This window comes from Pseudophryne corroboree, chromosome 1, assembly GCF_028390025.1.
Source record: "Pseudophryne corroboree isolate aPseCor3 chromosome 1, aPseCor3.hap2, whole genome shotgun sequence".
Classification (NCBI taxonomy): domain Eukaryota; kingdom Metazoa; phylum Chordata; class Amphibia; order Anura; family Myobatrachidae; genus Pseudophryne; species Pseudophryne corroboree.
The window spans coordinates 340,395,310-340,419,331 of record NC_086444.1 but is presented as its reverse complement, the minus strand read 5'-3'; the positions used below and the strand labels follow the sequence as shown (position 1 = coordinate 340,419,331).

The window sequence follows — 24,022 nt, the reverse complement described above, 5'->3', positions numbered from 1 at the left end:
TGTATATGAAACATAAATGAATTGTGTGAATGTACACACACTTTGTTTAATGTACAAAGTTATGAAAAATATTGGCTAAAATGACCTTCAGGCTGTGTGTATAAGGTGTATATGTAACATAACTGCATTCTGTGCTTAGATTTAGGTCTCATCACCATGATATCTCATTATGGTATGCAATTATTCCAAAATACGGAAAAATCCGATATCCAAAATACCTCTGGTCCCAAGCATTTTGGATAAGGGAGACTCAACCTGTACTTCCATATGTCGTTTGGAATCCGCATCACCTGACCACTGTCGCGTCCATAAACTCCTTCTGGCAGATATGGACATCGCATTTACTCTCGATGCCAGAGTGCAAATATCTCTCTGCGCATCTCGCATATAAAGGAAAGCATCCTTTAATTGCTCTATAGTCAATAAAATACTGTCCCTATCCAGGGTATCAATATTTTCAGTCAGGGAATCCAACCAGACGACCCCAACACTGCACATCCAGGCTGAGGCGATGGCCGGTCGCAGTATAACACCAGTATGTGTGTATATACTTTTTAGGGTAGTTTCCAGTCTCCTATCTGCTGGATCCTTGAGGGCGGCCGTATCCGGAGATGGTAACGCCACTTGTTTTGATAAGCGTGTGAGCGCCTTATCCACCCTAGGGGGTGTTTCCCAGCGCGCCCTAACCTCTGGCGGGAAAGGGTATAATGCTAATAACTTTTTTGAAATTAGCATTTTTCTATCTGGGTTAAACCACGCTTCATCACATACATCATTTATTTCCTCTGATTCAGGAAAAACTACAGGTAGTTTTTTCACCCCCCACATAATACCCCTTTTTGTGGTACTTGCAGCATCAGAGATATGCAAAGCCTCCTTCATTGCCGTGATCATATAACGTGTGGCCCTACTTGAAAATACGTTTGTTTCATCACCGTCGACACTAGATTCAGTGTCTGTGTCTGGGTCTGTGTCGACCGACTGAGGTAAAGGGCGCTTTACAGCCCCTGACGGTGTCTGAGACGCCTGGGCAGGTACTAACTGGTTTGCCGGCCGTCTCATGTCGTCAACTGATTTTTGTAATGTGCTGACATTATCACGTAATTCCATAAACAAAGCCATCCATTCCGGTGTCGACTCCCTGGGGGGTGACATCACCATTATCGGCAATTGCTCTGCCTCCGCGCCAACATCGTCCTCATACATGTCGACACACACGTACCGACACACAGCAGACACACACAGGGAATGCTCTTATCGAAGACAGGACCCCACTAGCCCTTTGGGGAGACAGAGGGAGAGTTTGCCAGCACACACCCAAGCGCTATAATATATATGGGAACAACCTTATATAAGTGTTGTTCCTTATAGCAGCTTAAATATATCCAGTATATCGCCAAAAAATGCCCCCCCTCTCTGTTTTACCCTGTTTCTGTAGTGCAGTGCAGGGGAGAGTCCTGGGAGCCTTCCTCACAGCGGAGCTGAGCAGGAAAATGGCGCTGTGTGCTGAGGAGAATAAGCCCTGCCCCCTATTTCGGCGGGCTTTCCTCCCGTGGATTTAGATAAGTGGCATGGGTTAAATACATACATATAGCCTTAATGGCTATATGTGATGTATTCTTTTGCCTTAAGGTAATAAAATATTGCTGCCCAGGGCGCCCCCAGCAGCGCCCTGCACCCTCCGTGACCGCTTGGTGTGAAGTGTGTGACAACAATGGCGCACAGCTGCAGTGCTGTGCGCTACCTTCATGAAGACTGAAAAGCCTTCTGCCGCCTGTTTCCGGACCTTCAATCTTCAGCATCTGTAAGGGGGGTCGGCGGCGCGGCTCCGGGACGAACCCCAGGGCGAGACCTGTGTTCCGACTCCCTCTGGAGCTAATGGTGTCCAGTAGCCTAAGAATCCAATCCATCCTGCACGCAGGTGAGTTGAAATTCTCTCCCCTTAGTCCCTCGATGCAGTGAGCCTGTTGCCAGCAGGACTCACTGAAAATAAAAAACCTAAAAAACTTTTTCTAAGCAGCTCTTTAAGAGAGCCACCTAGATTGCACCCTGCTCGGACGGGCACAAAAACCTAACTGAGGCTTGGAGGAGGGTCATAGGGGGAGGAGCCAGTACACACCACCTGATCCTAAAGCTTTATTTTTGTGCCCTGTCTCCTGCGGAGCCGCTATTCCCCATGGTCCTGACGGAGTCCCCAGCATCCACTTAGGACGTTAGAGAAAGATAATTTAAGTACATGTAATATGCAGCTGATAACAATGACCTCATTAAGAGAATATGCAATGGTTTTTAGGACACATGCAGGATACTCTTCTGATGAAGCTGGGTGGTCTTTGCCGAGGGAAATGCGTTAAGAGCTTGTATCATTATCTTGCCACTCTTTTGGATGCTGCAACTGGATCTTGATATGAACTGAGATATTCACTAATGGGACTCTGCTAACTCTCTACCTGAACTACTACACCTGCAGCGCTGTAACACCTAGTGCACAGGTTCTCAAACTCGGTCCTCAGGACCCCACACAGTGCATGTTTTGCAGGTTTCCTCACAGAATCGCAAGTGAAATAATTAGATCCTCCTGTGGACCTTTTAAAATGTGTCAGTGAGTAACTAATACACCTGTGCACTTGCTGGGTTACCTGCAAAACATGCACTGTGTGGGGTCCTGAGGACCGAGTTTGAGAACCACTGACCTAGTGGATTTCCTGCACAGCCTACAACCTCTGCAATCAGTTGCTAAAAGGGACTGCTTTGGACATTAAACCATACAATTTGGGTAATACTTTGCTGCAGACTTTCAGTTTTCAGTGACTAATTGTGGCACCTGTAGTCCCTATCCATTTACCAGCTTTTAAGGCCGGGATCCATATATGTTGCTTAATATATGGGACTTTTTTTTTTTTTATACGTGGTGAATTAAAATTTGTCAAATTACATTTTAATCCCTCAATCTTTCCATATGTTTTAATAGATTTGATATATTATCTTTGCAAACAACCACAACTATTCAAATTTGTTTAGCGCCAGTTTTTTAATTTTGCTATTGCTTCTATTGGGACTGACCATCCCTTCCTGGCTGCTATTGACAGCACGTTAGAATGTTTTTTAGATTGTGCGGTCTACCTTTTACCTGTTGACCATTTATGGTCGACCTATTGACTATCACTGTACTGTAGATCTATCAACCAGATACCTGAAGGGATATAAGGATGTGAGACAGGCAGATGATGCTACTTCGAGTCTAGTCATATGCAGACGATTTATCACAGGTATCTCTTAATTACACTGTGATATCACCTGTGAACTTATTTCCCTAAAATGCATACTAGAACCAGTGGTGGACTTCCCCTTTAAAATAATACAGAAACAAAATATTGTATTAATTGTTGAATTTGAAGCCCATCAAAACAGCCTGTGTATACAATCTTGCTGCAATAAAAGCAATTGGCCCTGACTTATATTAAAGCTGTCATTTTTTGTGTGCCTGGTACAGTAATATACTGAACTAAAGCAAAAACCTACCTTTATCATCTTTGTCTCTTTGTGGCTCTTCCTCTTCTGTGGGTTGTGAAGGATCGTAATAGTCACTTTTATATTTGAAACCCACATAATTATACATTCCATCTTCTGCTAAGGCTTCACTTAGCCGCTTATATTCTTCCTCTTGAAGGAAAATACCAACATATGTTAAAATCTTACAAATCAAAACTAAAAAAGAAAAGAAAAAACGCAAGGCCCTGCATGGAAACCATAATCCTACTAATAGATTATTCCAAACAATATATTTTTTTTTATCACTAATAGACAGGAAAAAAGGCAAATCACTTTTCCTAATAAGCATATTTGGGAGCAAATACATGAAAAAGTTCAGGATTCTAAAAATGTGACTGCAACTTGCTGATTTTTTATTTTTTATTAAATAAAGGGAGAATATTCCAGTTTACTGAAAGGTCAGTCTCTACAAATAAAACTATCCTGTGGTCCACATTCAGAGAGCTGTTTTCCAATCCAATGGGTACTGTCAAATAGATAATATCAGAAAGAGTGAGTATAAAATAATCCAAATTCCATTCATCTTTTGAATCAAATAGGAAAGCCAATTTTATCATTTCTAAAAATGTTATTTAAATAGTTGATGTACCTTGCCTTGCTTCCTCTTCAAGCAAGTCCGTATGCAACGCTAAATACCTCTCTTCATCACACAAAGCCTCAATCCGAGCCTCCTCTTCAGATAAATTGTAGTTTCGGTTCCATGAGTTGTGCTCTGCGTCATATTCAGAGAGGTCATGCAGATGACCACGCCCATCATACCTGCAACACGAATAAAATGGTTAGTACAATGTACTTAAAACTGTAGTACTTCATTGTAAGAACTTACTGGTCTAATCTGTCCTGTCACAAAACTAACTCACTATAAAAATGTTGTATTTTCTGAAAATACAAGTTCTCTTATTTATGTCTTCTTTGGACATGTTGCAATGTACACTGGTTAGACTACTCTACGCAATAGTAAAGCTTTTAATAAATCTAGTCTGAAGATTTTGCTTATTTAGAAATAACTCAAATGGTAATTCTAATGTCAAAATGCCTGATGGCAATTTTCTTTTATAAGTTCTTACCGTTTGTTTTCCAACCATTTACTTAGCTAAATATTTTATTTGTAAATTTGCGAAGGGTCTGGAAACTTCTAATTTACATTCACACGAACCCGAACACATAAATACCTATCCGTAAGAACCAAAGGCTGGAAATTTTCTCGCTTCTTTCTGCTAGTCCGCATCTCTCAGCAGAAATCTTCACCGCAGATACGTAGATCTCTTGGTGGTAAAATCATGGCTAGGCTCGACCCTTAGCCAAATGGCTGAGGAAATAAGTTCTGGTTATGTAGTAGAGAGACACACATACATGGCAACAGAAACATACGTATGTAGTTTAAGGAGGCTTTGTGGGATAATAATAGAAACCAGATAGCTAAGACTATTTGCTCAGGCACCAATGATGTAACCAACAGATGTATTAAGACCACCATAAAATTATAATTGGTTTGAAAATGTGGTTTAACGGTGCTAGCATATATCCAATATACAGTACACTAAATAAGCTAGATGATACATCTGTTGTAGCAGCAATAGATCCTCGTAAACACATACACTAATAGTAGATACAGCAATGGTCAGTACAACTGCGGAATAGATTGACATGAAAGTAAATAAGTTCTCCTGAATTAAAAAGGGTCAAGACAGCAAATAGTCAAAAATGACAGAAAAAGTGTAACAAAAACCTCCTTAATTTACAAAACTATACCATCTTATTTAAATTGAAAGCTTTGCTTTATGCCTTCACAGAACATGCTATAAACACATTAAGCAGTCACTTAATGGTGTTCACAACAGAACCAGATGTAGATTAATGTCCACTTGGAGAGAAATTAGAAACAAAAGGAATAAACAAAAATTCCAAATAGATCTTTTTGAATTGAATATCTGCAGGTGGTACCAGAAATCCACAAAACATAAGGGTAACCACCCAAGAACTGTATCCCCTACCACTGAAAAATAATCAGAACACAGAAGTACCACTAAAAATAGTGAAACTTTAGTAGGCCGCTTAAGAGAATCTCGGGCTTACCCTAGTACCTAGTTGCCAGCATTTTTTAATCGCTGCATAAAAAATTAGAAATTATGTGGGGCTTTTCAAACAAAGGCTATCGTTAAAAAGGTATTACTGCATCTTTCATCCCACAAAGACAACAAATAAACTGGTGCCCCGGGATACAAATGGCACAGTCCATCGACGAAGGCTTCCTCCTACACATTACTGAAAATAAGTAAAAAGCATGACATAAGTACATTTTTTGGGGTCATACACAGAGGCATTAAAATTAATTTGTGCAGGTCATCAAAACCTAGTAAAATGCTATCACACTATGGGGCTCTAAAAAAAAAAAAATGAAGATGGACCTGTATGCACATGACTTCTAGCATGCATTAACATTGCATCAAATCTATGAAGACACTGACTCCAGCATTATCAAATGTTAATGCCTAGCCATATATAACAGAGTGCTACAGAATGTAAATTCAGAACCTGTGAAAGCATTATAACAGCATATACTCCTTTTTTTTAAGACACATTAATGAGTCTTAACAGTCACGATGCAAGGCCAAACTACCAACAATTCAACAATCGTTTTTCAATGACTGTGTGTATGGAACTTACGCTCAAAAGAGCACAGAGCTACCTTGCATTAAAAAGGTTAAAAAAAAACAGTTCCCTTTCTGGATGTAAACGTAATATTTATGCTGTTAAATTTTGCTCTAGAAAGTCAGTCAATGCTGAGTATGACTGCGAATTTCCAAAAACACCCAACAAATTCTCTGACATACAGCTATACTCAAAAAAAAAAAAAAAAAAAAAAAATCTTTAGTGGCAAAAGTGGACTGCATCAAACTGCTCTGGGATGGAGCAATACGTCAGCCATACTAAAAGAGTGATATGAGGTCAAGAGAAAGCACTGAATAATATGGGAAGAAATTCAATCGTTTTGCGATCCATCCCCCCTCCTTCACAGCCAGAAGTACTGGGTTTAGGCGGACAAAGATTCAATTGTTTTTGTTGATGTGTGTGCCACAGACGCCCATTACTTATTCCATATAAAGGGGATAGTACATGAAAAGTGCTGGTATTTAGCACAACAATGATATTACTTTAAAGATTTTTTTTTTCATTTTAAAACAAACTATTATAGCGATACATTTATAAAAACCATCACCGGCCAGTGATTTTCATATAATTGAAACAATGCAAAAAGAATTGTTTCAAATGTGGTACACATATTGGCCGGTGTTGGTTTTTATTCGTGTTATATATGTTTCGCTATAATAGTTTGTTTAAAATAAAACAAAAATATACAAAGTAATATCGTTGTGCTAAATACCAGCACTTTTCATATACTATTTTCCTTGGATTTTCTCTTTCGGGTCAATTACACCCATTGAAAAGCAGCAGGTATCTGGCCACTAATAGGCGATGGGTTCTCTGTCTTTTTCTGATTTTTACTTATTACGTATGTCTTGCCCAAATGTACCGGATTCTGACGCATAAAGCAGCTAAGCCCATGCTAACTACTGGGTGTGCTGTGTCCTCGTGGTCAAAGCCCGTTTTGTTTAGTTTTTTTTTTTTTTTGGGGGGGGGGGGGGGGGGGGGAGACAACTTCTCAGGAGGGTACAAGGAAAAACAATGTGCACCCACAGCGCTCCTTAAATCAAACTAATCAATCAATAGTCTGCAATTACAGAAACTAGGTTAACAATGAACAGTTCCCAACAGGTTCTTTAAACAAACATGGACATTTATTAGGCCCATAATAAATTAGTGGAGATGTGTGGTCTGGCTGTGCACATCATCATTAAGTATGATAAACCAACCTAGCAGATTTTCCTGCTTACCTATTAGGTGCAAGGAAAAATGTCATATGCTGGTGTTCGCAAAGTTGACGAGAAGCCTTGCAGCCACTGCTGCTTGTTCATTATCCCCTTTAATGTGTTACTCTCTAGCACTTTAGAAAACATTTCTCAATATAAGTATTCAAACTTTATTGAATTATTACTTTGACATGAAAATAACCCTCAATATGTTCGAATTATGCTTGTACACATTTGACCTGATTCATGTTTGTAAGTAAAGCAAAAAGGCAAGCAACTGGGAAAACCATGTTGCACTGCAGGTGGGGCAGAAGAAACATGTGCAGAGTGTTAAGGTGGGTACTCACAGAGCGATCGCTGCTTAAAATCTAAGCAATCTGACTAGATAGCTTAGATTTTAAGCATGATCGCTCCGTGTGTACCCCCCCCACAGCGATAGCGATGCGCAGGCTATCGCTGGTGCTAGATTGGCCTGCCTTGCAGGTCCCCCCCCCCCCCACCCCACCCCGTCTCCCCACCCCCACACATCGTACTGTGCTGAGCGGTGGAAGAGATGTGTGCTAGTTCACTCAGCACACATCTCTCCCAAATCAGGCCGTGAGTACTGGCCTTTAAATTTGGGTGGGGTGTTTTCACACTGAGATCTAAATTGCAGTGTAAAAATAAAGCTGTAACATTTGTGGGCTACATGCTAAAATAGCCAGTATTTACCCTGCACAGAAAAAAAATATAAAATGTACATGCTTCCCTTGCGTGGCAACATGGTTTGTTCTAGAAAAAAAAAAAAAAAAAAAGTTACAAGCTTTTTTTTTTTTGCTTTACTTACAAACATGAATCAGGCAGATTGTCAGATAATGGAGGCCTTTCAATTTTTTTTTTTTTTTGCAGCCAATCTCTAGTCTAAAGCGATGGGAGATTGCAGGGCAATATTCAAGTGGTGTTTTTTTGCGCATATCATCGCCAAGCAGATAGGGTTTAGCGGCATAAAGTGGTTAAACTAATGGGCTTGATGCGAGAAGTACTGCTGGAGCCAACAAACAGACGACTTTTTAAACATTTCAGCACGCTACCTCAGGAGGATGCCAGCTGAAATGTGTTCCCCTCGCGGCTATTCACGCCCAAACAGAGCAACAATTGAATAGTTCTATCCAGCTCCATCTCATGGCAGACATGGAGAAAAACAACTGTAATACCCACAAAATGTCTGTCAGATGGACGTTTCTCCCTCAGCCTAGGGCAGCACATATGCTGCCCGACAAGGCCTCACAAAATATCATATTTTTAGACATGCTGGACGATTCGGTATGTCCGACAAACCAATCATTTGTCTGTTCGGTCGCACAAACACACTATACAATTAGTTTGGCAAGCTAATTGTTTAATCTATGCCCAGAATTAGAATTGATGCAATGTTATATTACAGTAGCAATTCCATCAAGGGGGCCGATTCAATTTACCGACAGTTGAATAGCGCCGGGAATTAGCTCCCGGCGCTATTCAATTCAGCTCAAGTTAAGTCAGGTTGTTTTGTCGGGAGAACGGGCATTCTCCGACTTAACTCCCCGCCGTGATGCTGATTCCCGACAGAATCAGCCTCACGCCAGCCGCACTTTTGGCGGATTTCCTCTCTCATCTCCCGGGGGTGAGAGAAGAATTCCCGACAATTGGTGTCACTTGGCGCTGTATTGAATAGTGCCGGGGGCTAATTCACGGTGCTATTCAACTGTCTATGAATTGAACAGACCCCAAGGTGTTCATCTAAGATGTGAACGGCCAAATATTCTCTGTAAAGCGCTGCAGAATATGTGTGCGCTATATAAAATAAGAATTTACTCACCGGTAATTCTATTTCTCGTAGTCCGTAGTGGATGCTGGGGACTCCGTAAGGACCATGGGGAATAGACGGCTCCGCAGGAGACTGGGCACAATTAAAGAAGGATTCAGGACTATCTGGTGTGCACTGGCTCCTCCCCCTATGACCCTCCTCCAGACCTCAGTTAAGATACTGTGCCGGAAGAGCTGACACAATAAGGATGGATTTTGAATCCCGGGTAAGACTCATACCAGCCACACCGTACAACTCGTGATATGAACCCCGGTTAACAGTATGATAACAACGGAGCCTCTGAACAGATGGCTCGCAATAACAACCCGATTTGTGGAACAATAACGATTTACAAGTATTGCAGACAATCCGCACTTGGGATGGGCGCCCAGCATCCACTACGGACTACGAGAAATAGAATTACCGGTGAGTAAATTCTTATTTTCTCTGACGTCCTAGTGGATGCTGGGGACTCCGTAAGAACCATGGGGATTATACCAAAGCTCCCAAACGGGCGGGAGAGTGCGGATGACTCTGCAGCACCGAATGAGCAAACTCAAGGTCCTCCTCAGCCAGGGTATCAAATTTGTAAAATTTTGCAAAAGTGTTAGACCCTGACCAAGTAGCCGCTCGGCAAAGTTGCAGTGCCGAGACCCCTCGGGCAGCCGCCCAAGATGAGCCCACCTTCCTTGTGGAGTGGGCTTTTACTGATTTTGGCTGCGGTAGTCCTACCGCAGAATGCGCAAGTTGAATAGTGTTACAAATCCAGCGAGCAATGGTCTGCTTAGAAGCAGGAGCACCCAGCTTATTGGGTGCATACAGGATAAACAGCGAATCAGTTTTCCTGACTCCAGCCGTCCTGGAAACATAAATTTTCAGGGCCCTGACTACGTCCAGCAACTTGGAATCCTCCAAGTCCCTAGTAGCCGCAGGCACCACAATAGGTTGGTTCAAGTGAAACGCTGATACCACCTTCGGGAGAAACTGAGGACGAGTCCTCAACTCTGCCCTATCCATATGGAAAATCAGATAAGGGCTTTTACACGACAAAGCCGCCAATTCTGATACACGCCTGGCCGAAGCCAGGGCCAACAACATGACCACTTTCCACGTGAGATATTTCAAATCCACGGTTTTCAGTGGCTCGAACCAATGTGACCTCAGGAATCCCAAAACCACATTGAGATCCCAAGGTGCCACAGGATGCACGTAAGGAGGCTGAATATGCAGAACTCCCTTGACAAAAGTCTGAACTTCAGGCAACGAAGCCAGTTCCTTTTGAAAGAAAATCGACAGAGCCGAAATCTGGACCTTAATGGACCCCAATTTTAGGCCCATCGTCACCCCTGCTTGCAGGAAATGCAGGAAACGACCCAGTTGAAATTCCTCCGTTGGGGCCTTCCTGGCCTCACACCAAGCCACATATTTCCGCCAAATGCGGTGATAGTGGGTTGCAGTCACATCCTTCCTGGCCTTGATCAGGGTAGGAATGACTTCCTCCGGAATACCTTTTTCCTTCAGGATCCGGCGTTCAACCGCCATGCCGTCAAACGCAGCCGCGGTAAGTCTTGGAACAGGCAGGGCCCCTGCTGCAGCAGGTCCCGCCTTAGCGGTAGAGGCCATGGGTCCTCTGAGAGCATCTCTTGAAGTTCCGGGTACCAAGTTCTTCTTGGCCAATCCGGAACCACGAGTATAGTTCTCACTCTTCCCCTTCGTATTATTCTCAGCACCTTGGGAATAAGAGGCAGAGGGGGAAACACGTAAACCGACTGGTACACCCACGGTGTCACTAGAGCGTCCACAGCTATCGCCTGAGGGTCCCTTGACCTGGCGCAATATCTTTTTAGCTTTTTGTTGAGGCGGGACGCCATCATATCCACCTGTGGTCTTTCCCAACAGTTTACAATCAATCGGAAGACTTCTGGATGAAGCCCCCACTCTCCCGGGTGAAGGTCGTGTCTGCTGAGGAAGTCTGCTTCCCAGTTGTCCACACCCGGAATGAACACTGCTGACAGTGCTAGCACGTGATTTTCCGCCCATCGGAGAATCCTTGTGGCTTCTGCCATTGCCCTCCTGCTTCTTGTGCCGCCCTGTCTGTTTACATGGGCGACCGCCGTGATGTTGTCTGATTGGATCAGAACCAGTTTGTTTTGAAGCAGGGGACTTGCTTGGCATAGGGCATTGTAAATGGCTCTTAGCTCCAGGATATTTATGTGTAGTGAAATCTCCTGATTTGACCACAGCCCTTGGAAATTTCTTCCCTGTGTGACTGCTCCCCAGCCCCGAAGGCTGGCATCCGTGGTCACCAGGACCCAGTCCTGTATTCCGAATCTGCGGCCCTCTAGTAGATGAGCCCTCTGCAGCCACCACAGTAGTGACACCCTGGTCCTTGCCGACAGGGTTATCCGCTGCTGCATCTGGAGATGCAACCCGGACCATTGGTCCAACAGGTCCCACTGGAAAATCCTTGCGTGGAATCTTCTGAATGGAATTGCTTCGTACGAAGCTACCATTTTTCCCAGGACTCGCGTGCATTGATGTACCGACACCTGACCTGGTTTCAGGAGGTTTCTGACTAGAGATGACAACTCCTCGGCTTTTTCCACTGGAAGAAACACTTTTTTCTGGTCTGTGTCCAGAATCATTCCCAGGAACAGAAGACGTGTCGTCGGGACCAGCTGTGACTTTGGGATATTGAGAATCCAGCCGTGCTGCTGCAGCACTTCCCGAGAAAGTGCTACCCCCAGTAACAACTGTTCCTTGGACCTCGCCTTTATCAGGAGATCGTCCAAGTACGGGATAAGTAAAAACCCCTTCCTCCGAAGGAGTATCATCATTTCGGCCATTACCTTGGTAAAGACCCTCGGTGCCGTGGATAACCCAAACGGCAGCGTCTGGAACTGATAGTGACAGTCCTGTACCACAAACCTGAGGTACTCCTGGTGAGGAGGGTAAATGGGGACTTGCAGGTAGGCATCCTTGATGTCCAGGGAGACCATGTAATCCCCCTCGTCCAGGCTCGCAATAACCGCCCTGAGCGATTTCATCTTGAACTTGAATCTTTTGATATATGTGTTCAAGGATTTTAAATTTAAGATGGGTCTCACCGAACCGTCCGGTTTCGGTACCACAAACATTGTGGAATAGTAACCCTTTCCTTGTTGAAGGAGGGGTACCTTGACAATCACTTGCTGTGAATACAGTTTTTGGATAGCCACCAACACTGCCTCCCTGGCAGAGGTAGTTGCTGGTAAGGCAGATTTTAGGAAACGGCGGGGGGGAGACGCCTCGAATTCCAGCCTGTACCCCTGAGATACTACTTGAAGGATCCAGGGATCCACCTGTGACGGGCCCCCACCGTACCCGGGTCAGCGTGTGAAGCCCCAGCGTCATGCTGTGGACTTACCGGACGCGGGGGAGGACTTCTGCTCTTGGGAACTGGCTGTATGCTGCAGTTTTTTCCCTCTACCTTTGCCTCTCGGCAGAAAGGATGCGCCTCTAGCCCTCTTGTTTTTATGGGGCCGAAAGGACTGTACTTGATAATACGGTGCTTTCTTTTGCTGTGGGGTAGCCTGTGGCAAAAATGTCGATTTCCCAGCCGTAGCTGTGGAAACGAGATCTGAAAGACCATCCCCAAACAGTTCCACCCCCTTATAAGGCAAAACTTCCATGTGCCTTTTTGAATCGGCATCACCTGACCACTGCCGAGTCCATAACCCCCTTCTGGCGGGCAATGGACATTGCGCTTATTTTTGATGCCAGCCGGCAAATATCCCTCTGTGCATCACGCATGTATAAGACAGCGTCTTTTATATGCTCTATTGTCAGCAAAATATTGTCCCTATCCAGAGTATCAATATTATCCGACAGGGAATCTGACCACGCAGCAGCAGCACTGCACATCCATGCCGATGCAATCGCTGGTCGCAATATAATGCCCGTGTGTGTATATATAGCTTTTAGGGTAGCCTCCTGCTTTCTCTCAGCAGGTTCCTTTAGGGCGGCCGTATCCGGAGACGGTAGTGCCACCTTTTTTGATAAACGTGTAAGCGCTTTATCTACCCTAGGGGGTGTTTCCCAACGTGACCTATCCTCTGGCGGGAAAGGGTACGCTGCCAATAACCGTTTAGAAATTATCAATTTCTTATCGGGGGAAGTCCACGCTTCCTCACACACCTCATTTAATTCCTCAGATGCAGGAAAAACTACTGGTAGTTTTTTCTCACCAAACATAATACCCTTTTTTGTGGTACCTGGGGTACTATCAGAAATGTGTAATACATTTTTCATTGCCTCAATCATGTAACGGGTGGCCCTATTAGAAGGTACACTAGTCTCATCGTCGTCGACACTGGAGTCGGTATCCGTGTCAACATCTGTGTCTGCCATCTGAGGTAGCGGGCGTTTTAAAGCCCCTGATGACATTTGAGACGCTTGGACAGGCACAAGCTGAGTAGCCGGCTGTCCTATGTCGTCAAACCTTTTATGTAAGGAGCTGACACTGTCACGTAATTCCTTCCATAAGTCCATCCACACAGGTGTCGACCCCGCAGGGGGTGACATCACATTCACAGGCATTTGCTCTGCCTCCACATCATTATCCTCATCATACATGTCGACACAGCAGTACCGACACACAGCATACACACAGGGAATGCTCTGACAGAGGACAGGACCCCACAAAGCCCTTTGGGGAGACAGAGGGAGAGTATGCCAGCACACACCAGAGCGCTATATAACACAGGGATATCACTATACAGAGTGTTTTCCCCTATAGCTGCTTGTATTATATATACTGCGCCTAAATTTATTGCCCCCCCCTCTCTTATTTACCCTTTCTGTAGTGCAGGACTGCAGGGGAGAGCCAGGGAGCGATCCTTCCAGCGGAGCTGTGAGGGAAAATGGCGCCAGTGCGCTGAGGAAGATTGCTCCGCCCCTTTTTTGGCGGGCTTTCTCCCGCTGTTTGTGTAAATCTGGCAGGGGTAATTTACACCTATATAACCTCTAGGGCTATATATGGTGTCAGTTTTGCCAGCCAAGGTGTTAATATTGCTGCTCAGGGCGCCCCCCGCCCCCCCCCCCCCAGCACCCATCAGTGACCAGAGTGTGTGGTGTGCATGAGGAGCAATGGCGCACAGCTGCAGTGCTGTGCGCTACCTTGGAGAAGACAGAAGTCTTCAGCCGCCGATTTCCCGGACACTTCTTGCTTCTGGCTCTGTAAGGGGGACGGCGGCGCGGCTCCGGGACCGGACGACGAGGTCGGGTCCTGTGTGCGATCCCTCTGGAGCTAATGGTGTCCAGTAGCCTAAGAAGCCCAAGCATCCACCAGTTAGGTAGGTTCGCTTCTTCTCCCCTTAGTCCCTCGTTGCAGTGAGCCTGTTGCCAGCAGGTCTCACTGTAAAATAAAAAACCTAAAATATACAGTACTTTCTTTCTAGGAGCTCAGGAGAGCCTCCTAGTTTGCATCCAGCTCGGCCGGGCACAGAAATCTAACTGAGGTCTGGAGGAGGGTCATAGGAGGAGGAGCCAGTGCACACCAGATAGTCCTGAATCTTTCTTTAATTGTGCCCAGTCTCCTGCGGAGCCGTCTATTCCCCATGGTCCTTACGGAGTCCCCAGCATCCACTAGGACGTCAGAGAAATAACTGGTAATAAATAAATTGGGAAAATAACAATCACTGAAAAAAGAATGTTCCTCCCAAACATTCCATGTGTTGAAAAGACCTAACTAACATGAACATAAAGACAACTGCCAAATCAGTATTCTTGAGTAACCATTATTTTCATAAGTCATTAAAATCTCTCTTAAATAGGAAAAAAAAAAGGCTAAAACCCTGGAGATAATTGTTCAGCATTCTTTGATTTTGCTGGGCAATAAGTAACATTACCACCACTTATGCTGCATTCACACCGCAAATGCCGGGTCCTACCCGGTAAGACAAACGTGTACTTACCGGGTGGGATCCGGCATTTGCGCTCCGTTGCAGGCTTCCCGACCCGGCAATATACCGGGTCGGTTGCCATGACAACGGAGGCCGCAGCAGCAGCAGGGGCGGGGGTGGAGGCGGCGTCGGGAGATGAGCTCATCTCCAGCGCCGCCTCTCCCTATCTTGTGAATGGGAACCGTGTCGCATCGACACGGCTCCCATTCACACCGCACCTGACCCGGTAATCAACCCGGGTAAAACCCTTCTTTTTTACCGGGTTGATTTACCGGGTCAGGCGACCCGCTATATCGCCCAGTGTGCTTTCACATCGCACACTGACCCGGTTCGACACGGCAATATGCCGTGTCGGTACCGGGTTATTTGTGCGATGTGAAAGGGGTATTAGTGGTAACAGGAAGTTTATAAGTTTATATGGAAAGAAAATAGTATTTAATAACCAAACCTTTCAGTTTATATTTATTTATTTAGGGTAGAGCTTGCAGCAGCTGAAGGCTCAACCAAGTCAATGATGACGGATGGGTACACACCTACAGATATATCTGCCTGGTGGGAACAAACATCTAGCAATGGGAGTAAATGACAATTAACAATTTGCTCACAAACACTGGAACACAGACAATGGTTGTTCAAACAAATTGGTTAAATTGTTTAACAAATTTATCCTAACAACAGGTTTTGTACATTTTGCAGCGTTTGGGAGCAAATGGTTGATTGCCCTTTGCTCCCATACTGTACATTGCCAGATTTTTGTTCCCACCATACAGATTGGACAGATAAATGTGGAACTGCTAGGTGCACACCTAACTCATAATAGTCAAACTTACTTATTTGGCCATATTAACATAAGCGTGCAACATTTGTAAATTATATTATGATATTATGGCACAATGTCAAACACTTCATGCGGGGAATTCAATTGTTTTACGTGCCGCAATAATTATTGGGCGCCAGACGAATACATTTAATCTATTTTGGGTGCGAAGGCTGAGAGCATAAATGTGTGCACCTTTGGAATAACAACTGAATCTCCCCCATGTGTTCATTTACTTTCTTACCAATAAAAATACTTTATGCCATTGTAGAATAATGGTTTAAAACAAACAAAATGGTTTAAAACAAACAAAAAACGTTGATAAAAAAGTTTGAGAACAAAAGGTTTCGATTCAATTCAGCGCAACGTTATGCCCAACTGGAGGATTTCTTCTCGCACCGCTCCTGGGGTGTGAGCAGAATTCCGACAAAACTACTAGTGCAATGCTGTTTTGTGCCCTTAGTGCACCAGAAACAGCATCGCGCCCAACACTTAAGTCGGAGAATACCGGTTCTCGTGACTAAACACCATGTTTAAGGCGTGAGAACCAGCATTCTCCAATATAACAGCGCACTGAATTGAATAACTCCGGGAGTTCCTTCCTGGCGCTGTTCAATTCGCACTGAGATTAATCAAGCCTAAAGTTATTTTAATAATATACAGGTTGAGTATCCCTTATCCAAAATGCTTGGGACCAGAGGTATTTTGGATATCGGATTTTTCCGTACTTTGGAATAATTGCATACCATAATGAGATATCATGGTAATGGGACCTAAATCTAAGCACATAATGCATTTATGTTACCTATACACCTTATACACACAGCCTGAAGGTCATTTTAGCCAATATTTTTTATAACTTTGTGCATTAAACAAAGTGTGTGTACATTCACACAATTCATTTATGTTTCATATACACCTTATACACACAACCTGAAGGTCATTTAATACAATATTTTTAATAACTGTGTATTAAACAAAGTTTGTGTACATTGAGCCATCAAAAAACAAAGGTTTCACTCTCTCACTCAAAAAAGTCCGTATTTCGGAATATTCCGTATTTCGGAATATTTGGATATGGGATACTCAACCTGTACTAACTAAAAAATACAATATCCATTAACGGTTATAAAACCAAACGAAAAACAAATATTTCAAGTTTGTCATTTATATGTAAAGTAGCTGAAAAACATGCCTATGTCAACTACAGTTCACTAGCGCAGGAATTCTTTATGTATTCTAATATGTATTCTGTTGCCCTCCAAACTTTGAATAGTAGAGGATAAAATAAGATTTTTCTCCTAGTCCGTAGAGGATGCTGGGGACTCCGTAAGGACCATGGGGAATAGACTGGCTCTGCAGGAGACATGGGCACTAAAAAGAACTTTAGGTATGGGTGTGCACTGGCTCCTCCCTCTATGCCCCTCCTCCAGACCTCAGTTAGAGAAACTGTGCCCAGAGGAGACGGACAGTACAAGGAAAGGATTTTTGTTAATCTAAGGGCAAGATTCATACCAGCCCACACCATCCACACCGTATAACATGGAATATACGAACCAGTTAACAGTATGAAACAAAACAGCATCAGCCAGAGACTGATCAAACTGTAACATAACCCTTATGTAAGCAATAACTATATACAAGTCTTGCAGAATTTAGTCCGCACTGGGACGGGCGCCCAGCATCCTCTACGGACTAGGAGAAAAAGATTTACCGGCAGGTTTAAAATCTTATTTTCTCTTACGTCCTAGAGGATGCTGGGGACTCCGTAAGGACCATGGGGATTATACCAAAGCTCCCAAACAGGCGGGAGAGTGCGGATGACTCTGCAGCACCGATTGAGCAAACAAGAGGTCCTCCTCAGCCAGGGTATCAAACTTGTAAAACTTTGCAAAGGTGTTTGAACCCGACCAGGTAGCTGCTCGGCACAACTGTAATGCCGAGACGCCTCGGGCAGCCGCCCAAGAAGAGCCCACCTTCCTAGTGGAATGGGCCTTAACCGATTTTGGTAACGGCAATCCAGCCGTAGAATGAGCCTGCTGAATCGTATTACAGATCCAGCGAGCAATAGTCTGTTTAGACGCAGGAGCGCCAACCTTGTTGGCTGCATATAGGGTAAACAGGGCCTCCGTTTTCCTAACCCGAGCCGTTCTGGCCACATAAATTTTCAATGCCCTGACCACATCCAGGGACTCGGAATCCTCCACGTCCCTTGTAGCCACAGGCACCACAATAGGTTGGTTCAAATGAAAAGAAGAAACCACCTTAGGCAAAAATTGAGGACGAGTCCGCAACTCCGCTCTATCCACATGGAAAATTAGGTAAGGGCTTTTGCGAGACAAAGCCGCCAACTCCGACACCCGCCGTGCCAACGCCAAGGCCAATAGCATGACCACTTTCCAAGTGAGATACTTTAATTCAACTGTCTGAAGAGGCTCAAACCAGTGAGACTTAAGGAACCGTAACACCACGTTAAGGTCCCATGGTGCCACCGGGGGCACAAAAGGAGGCTGGATATGCAGCACCCCCTTTACGAAAGTCTGGACTTCTGGAAGAGAAGCCAAATCCTTTTGAAAGAAAATGGATAGGGCCGAAATCTGAACCTTAATGGAGCCTAATTTTAGGTCCAAATTCACTCCAGTTTATAGGAAGTGGAGAAAACGGCCCAGATGGAATTCTGCCGGAGGAGCAGTCTTGGCTTCGCACCAAGACACATACTTCCTCCAGATACGGTGATAATGTTTCGATGTCACCTCCTTCCTAGCCTTTATCAGAGTAGGAATGACCTCCTCCGGAATGCCCTTCTCCGCTAGGATCCTGCGTTCAACCGCCATGCCGTCAAACGCAGTCGCGGTAAGTCCTGGAATAGACAGGGCCCTTGTTGTAACAGGTCTTCCCTGAGAGGAAGAGGCCACGGATCTTCGGTGAGCATCTCCTGCAGATCCGGATACCAGGCCCTTCGAGGCCAATCTGGAACAATGAGAATTGTCCGAATTCCTCTTCGCCTTATGATTCTCAGTATCTTTGAGATGAGAGGAAGAGGGGGTAACACATAGACCGACTGAAATCACCCACGGTGTCACCAGTGCGTCCACTGCAAACGCCTGAGGGTCCCTTGACGTGGCGCAATATCTCGGAAGTTTTTTGTTGAGGCGTGAAGCCATCGTGTCTATTTGAGGCAGTCCCCACTGACTTACAATCTCTGCGAAGACTTCTTGATGAAGTCCCCACTCTCCTGGATGCAGATCGTGTCTGCTTAGGAAGTCTGCTTCCCAGTTGTCCACTCCCGGAATGAAGACTGCTGTCAGAGCGCTCACATGAGTCTCCGCCCATCGAAGAATCCTTGAGACTTCTGCCATTGCCACTCTGCTCCTCGTGCCACCTTGGCGGTTTACATGAGCCACTGCTGTGATGTTGTCTGACTGAATTAGAACCGGTAGACCTTGAAGTAAGGTCTCCGCCTGACGAAGGCCGTTGTATATGGCCCTTAATCCCAGTACGTTGATGTGAAGACAAGCCTCCTGGCTTGACCAGAGACCTTGGAAGTTTCTTCCCTGTATGACTGCTCCCCAACCTCGGAGGCTCGCGTCCGTGTTTATCAGAACCCAGTCCTGAATGCCGAACCTGCGACCCTCTAGAAGGTGAGCACTTTGCAGCCACCACAGGAGAGATACCCTGGCCCTGGGGGACAGGCTGATCATCTGATGAATCTGTAGATGTGACCCGGACCACTTGTCCAGAAGGTCCCACTGAAAAGTCCTGGCATGGAACCTGCCGAACGGAATGGCCTCGTAAGACGCCACCATCTTTCCCAGAACTCGAGTGCAGTGATGTACCGACACCCTGTCTGGCTTTAATATGTCCCTGACCAAGCTCTGAAGTTCCTGGGCCTTTTCCATCGGGAGAAAAACCCTCTTTTGTTCCGTGTCCAGAATCATGCCTAAGAAAGGCAATCGGGTCGTTGGAACTAACTGTGACTTTGGTAGATTTAGAATCCAACCGTGTTGTTGTAACACCCTCAGGGAGAGTGATACGCTGTCTAGCAATCGTTCTCTCGATCTCGCTTTTATCAGATCGTCCAAGTACGGGATAATTGTGACCCCTGCTTGCACAGGAGCACCATCATCTCTGCCATTAATTTGGTAAAAATCCTCTAGGCCGTGGAAAGCCCAAATGGCAACGTCTGAAATTGGTAATGACAATCCTGCACTACAAATCTCAGGAACGCCTGATGAGGTTGATAAATGGGGACATGCAGGTATGCATCCTTTATGTCTAGGGACACCATATAATCTCCCTCTTCCAGACTTGCGATGACCACCCTGAGCGATTCCATCTTGAACTTGAACCTCTTTAAGTATAGGTTTAAGGATTTTAAATTCAGAATTGGTCTGACCGAACCGTCCGGTTTCGGGACCACAAACAGGGTTGAGTAATAGTCCATCCCCTGCTGGTGCAGGGGAACTTTGACCACCACTTGTTGAAGGCACAACTTTTGAATTGCTGCCAAAACTACCTCCCTCTCTGGGGAAGAAGTCGGCAGTGCCGATTTGAAAAACCGGCGAGGAGGCACCTCTTCGAATTCCAGCTTGTACCCCTGGGAAACAATGTCTATTGCCCAGGGGTCCACCTGAGAATGAACCCAGACCTGGCTGAAAAGACAAAGACGTGCCCCCACAGGAGCGGACTCCGCCCATGGAGCCCCAGCGTCATGCGGTGAATTTAGTAGAAGCCGGGGAGGACTTTTGTTCCTGCGAACTGGCTGTAGCTGGCAGCTTTTTCCCCTTGCCCTTACCTCTGGCAAGAAAGGAAGATCCCCAAACTCTCTTGGATTTATGCGGCCGAAAGGACTGCATCTGATAATGTGGCGCTTTCTTAGGCTGTGAGGAAACATAAGGTAAAAAAGTTGATTTACCAGCAGTAGCTGTGGAGACTAGGTCCGCGAGACCTTCCCCAAACAACTCCTCACCTTTGTAAGGTAAAACCTCCATATGCCGTTTCGAGTCGGCATCACCCGTCCACTATCGGGTCTACAGTGCTCGCCTGGCAGAAATCGCCATAGCGTTCGCTCTGGAACCCAGTATGCCTATATCCCCCTGAGCCTCTCTCATATAAAAGGACCGCATCCTTAATATGGTCCAGGGTCAATAAAATAGTTTCCTTATCCATCGTATCCATATCCGCAGATAAGGTATCGGTCCACGCTAGTACAGCGCTACAAACCCAAGCCGACGCTATTGCCGGTCTGAGTAATGTACCGGTATGTGTGTAAATTGACTTCAAGGTAGTTTCCTGCTTGCGGTCAGCAGGATCCCTGACGGCAGCGGTATCCTGAGACAACAGCGCCACCTTTTTGGAAAGGCACGTCAATGCCTTGTCCACCCGTGGGGAGGATTCCCACCGTATCCTGTCCTTGATCGGGAAAGGATACGCCATAAGAATCCTTTTGGGAATCTGCAGTTTCTTATCTGGAGTTTCCCAAGCACTTTCAAATAACTCATTTAATTCAAAGGAAGGTGGAAAGGTAACCTCAGGCTTCTTTTCTTTAAACATGTGGATTTTAGGATTAGGCACCGTGGGGTCATCTATAATATGCAGCACATCCTTTATAGCAATAATCATATAATGAATACTCTTTGCCAACTTTGGCTGCAACCTCGCATCATCATAATCGACACTAGAGTCAGAATCTGTTTCGGTATCTGTGTCTACTATCTGAGAAAGTGTGCGCTTTTGAGACCCCGAAGGCCCCTGTGACATAGGGAAAGGCGGGGTCTGACCCACCGTACCGTCCCTGGACTCCGCTTTGTCCAAACGTTTGTGCAATAAATTCACATTTGCATTTAAAATATTCCACATATCCATCCAGTCATGTGGCGGCGTTGCCGACGGCGACACCACACTCATGCGCTCCACCTCATCCCTAGGAAAGCCTTCCGCTTCAGACATGCCGACACGCATGTACTGACACACCACACACTCAGGGAAAGCTCTATCTGGAGACAGTCCCCCCACAAGGCCCTTTGGAGAGAGAGAGAGAGAGAGAGAGAGTATGCCAGCACACACCCAGCGCCAATAACCCTGGAAAATCAAAAATTTACCCAGATTCAGAGTGTATGTATATATATATATATATATATATATATATATATATATATATATATATATATATATATATACACATACATACATACATACACACATATATATATATATATATATATATATATATATATATATATATATATATATATATACACACACACACACACATATATATATATATATATATATATATATATATATATACACACACACACACACACACACAATTTGCAGAGGTGCGGCACTCATACCAAATAACGAAGATTCAGAGACGTATTCACTTTTGCATCAACGTTTCAATATTTACATATTGTCATCGGGATCCTGTGAGGGCACCGCCGCAGCTGCTGTTTGAAGCATGGAGTGCCGGACCAGCGATATATATATATATATTCACTGCGCCAAATTATGTGCCCCCCCCCTTCTTTAAAACCCTCTGTCACCGGTGATCAGCAGGGGAGAGTCCGGGGAGACAGCTTCTCAGTGTGTGCTGTGGAGAAAATGGCGCTGGTGAGTGCTGAGGAAGAAGCCCCGCCCCCTCAGTGGCGGGCTTCGGTCCCGCTTTTTTTTTTTAAACAAACTGGCGGGGATACTCTGAAATACCACTAAATAGTGTAAATCAAATCATAGCCAGCCCTAGAGATATACATTGCTGCCCAGGGCGCCCCCGCGCCCTGCACCCCACAGTGTGCGCTGTGTGTGTGTTCTGTGTGGGAGCAATGGCGCGCAGCGTTACCGCTGCGCGTTACCTCATTGAAGATCTGAAGTCTTCTGCCGCCTCTGAAGTCTTCTATCTTCTTATACTCACCCGGCTTCTATCTTCCGGCTCTGCGAGGAGGACGGCGGCGCGGCTCCGGGACGAACCGCTAGGGGAGACCTGCGTTCTGACTCCCTCTGGAGCTAATGTAGGCCAGTAGCCTAAGAAGCAGAGCCTAGCATTTAAGTAGGTCTGCTTCTCTCTCCTCAGTCCCACGATGCAGGGAGCCTGTTGCCAGCAGGTCTCCCAAAAAATAAAAAACCTAACAAAATACTTTCTTTCAGGAAGCTCAGGAGAGCTCCCTGTAGTGCACCCAGTCTCCTCTGGGCACAGTATTAAACTGAGGTCTGGAGGAGGGGCATAGAGGGAGGAGCCAGTGCACACCCATACCTAAAGTTCTTTTTAGTGCCCATGTCTCCTGCGGAGCCCGTCTATTCCCCATGGTCCTTACGGAGTCCCCAGCATCCTCTAGGACGTAAGAGAAATTAATATATGCATTCAATTCAAATTAATTTAAAAAGGTCCACATACTTACAAGACATACACTGATTGCTACTGCAAAATAAGGTTACAATTTCCATTTATCAATATATGTCAAATTGAAATATTTAGTTTACCGTGTGGGTTAAGCTCTGGGTTTAACACCCAAAGCTATTTAATTTTTCTGCACTTCCCCCTCCAGATAACCCAAAAATTCCTTGTTAAGTGCTGGAATCTACGAGTTTTCCCAAGTATTAAAGTATTAAGTCCTACAGGGTGTGAAGGAAGCTCCTGACGCTGCAAAGAAATATCAGTGTTACAGTAGGTGCACCGTCTGGGATTTAACAAGCGGCGCGAGCCTTAACTGAAAGGCTCCAGACTAACAATTAGCCGCAGGGTTGAATCTGTCCAGTGGTCTATAAGCCTGGAGAGAAGGATGCTGACACACATACCACATTTTAGTGTTACATTATACCTCAAATAAATATTGTCTAGGTGACTAAAAATCATACATGTACTTGTACACTATACAACATACATTTCTGTTTGGACTTTCACAGCCACCTAGTAAGTCTTATGTAGTCACAGACATGGGTGAAAGACAATTTCAGAGCGTCTTACAGAGAGACTTTTTTAATATATGTTGAGACATTTAAAATGCAGGAGAAAAGC

At 45.0% G+C, this 24,022-nt stretch overlaps 1 protein-coding gene across 4 annotated transcripts in view; it reads right to left on the bottom strand.

The window, feature by feature from the left end:
• SFSWAP (splicing factor SWAP) overlaps positions 1-24,022 on the bottom strand; it is a 323,193-nt gene that overhangs the window by 296,394 nt on the left and 2,777 nt on the right. For 2 of the 4 annotated variants that reach the window (XM_063964656.1, XM_063964653.1), the window contains exons 2-3: positions 4,142-4,311; positions 3,523-3,663 (exon numbers count right to left, since the gene is read on the bottom strand). In XM_063964656.1, coding sequence (XP_063820726.1) covers positions 3,523-3,663; positions 4,142-4,311 — 311 coding nt within the window. Of the gene's footprint in view, positions 1-3,522; positions 4,019-4,141; positions 4,312-4,724; positions 4,862-24,022 lie in introns of those variants that run through there. The other 2 variants (XM_063964654.1, XM_063964655.1) reach the window with 2 other exon arrangements.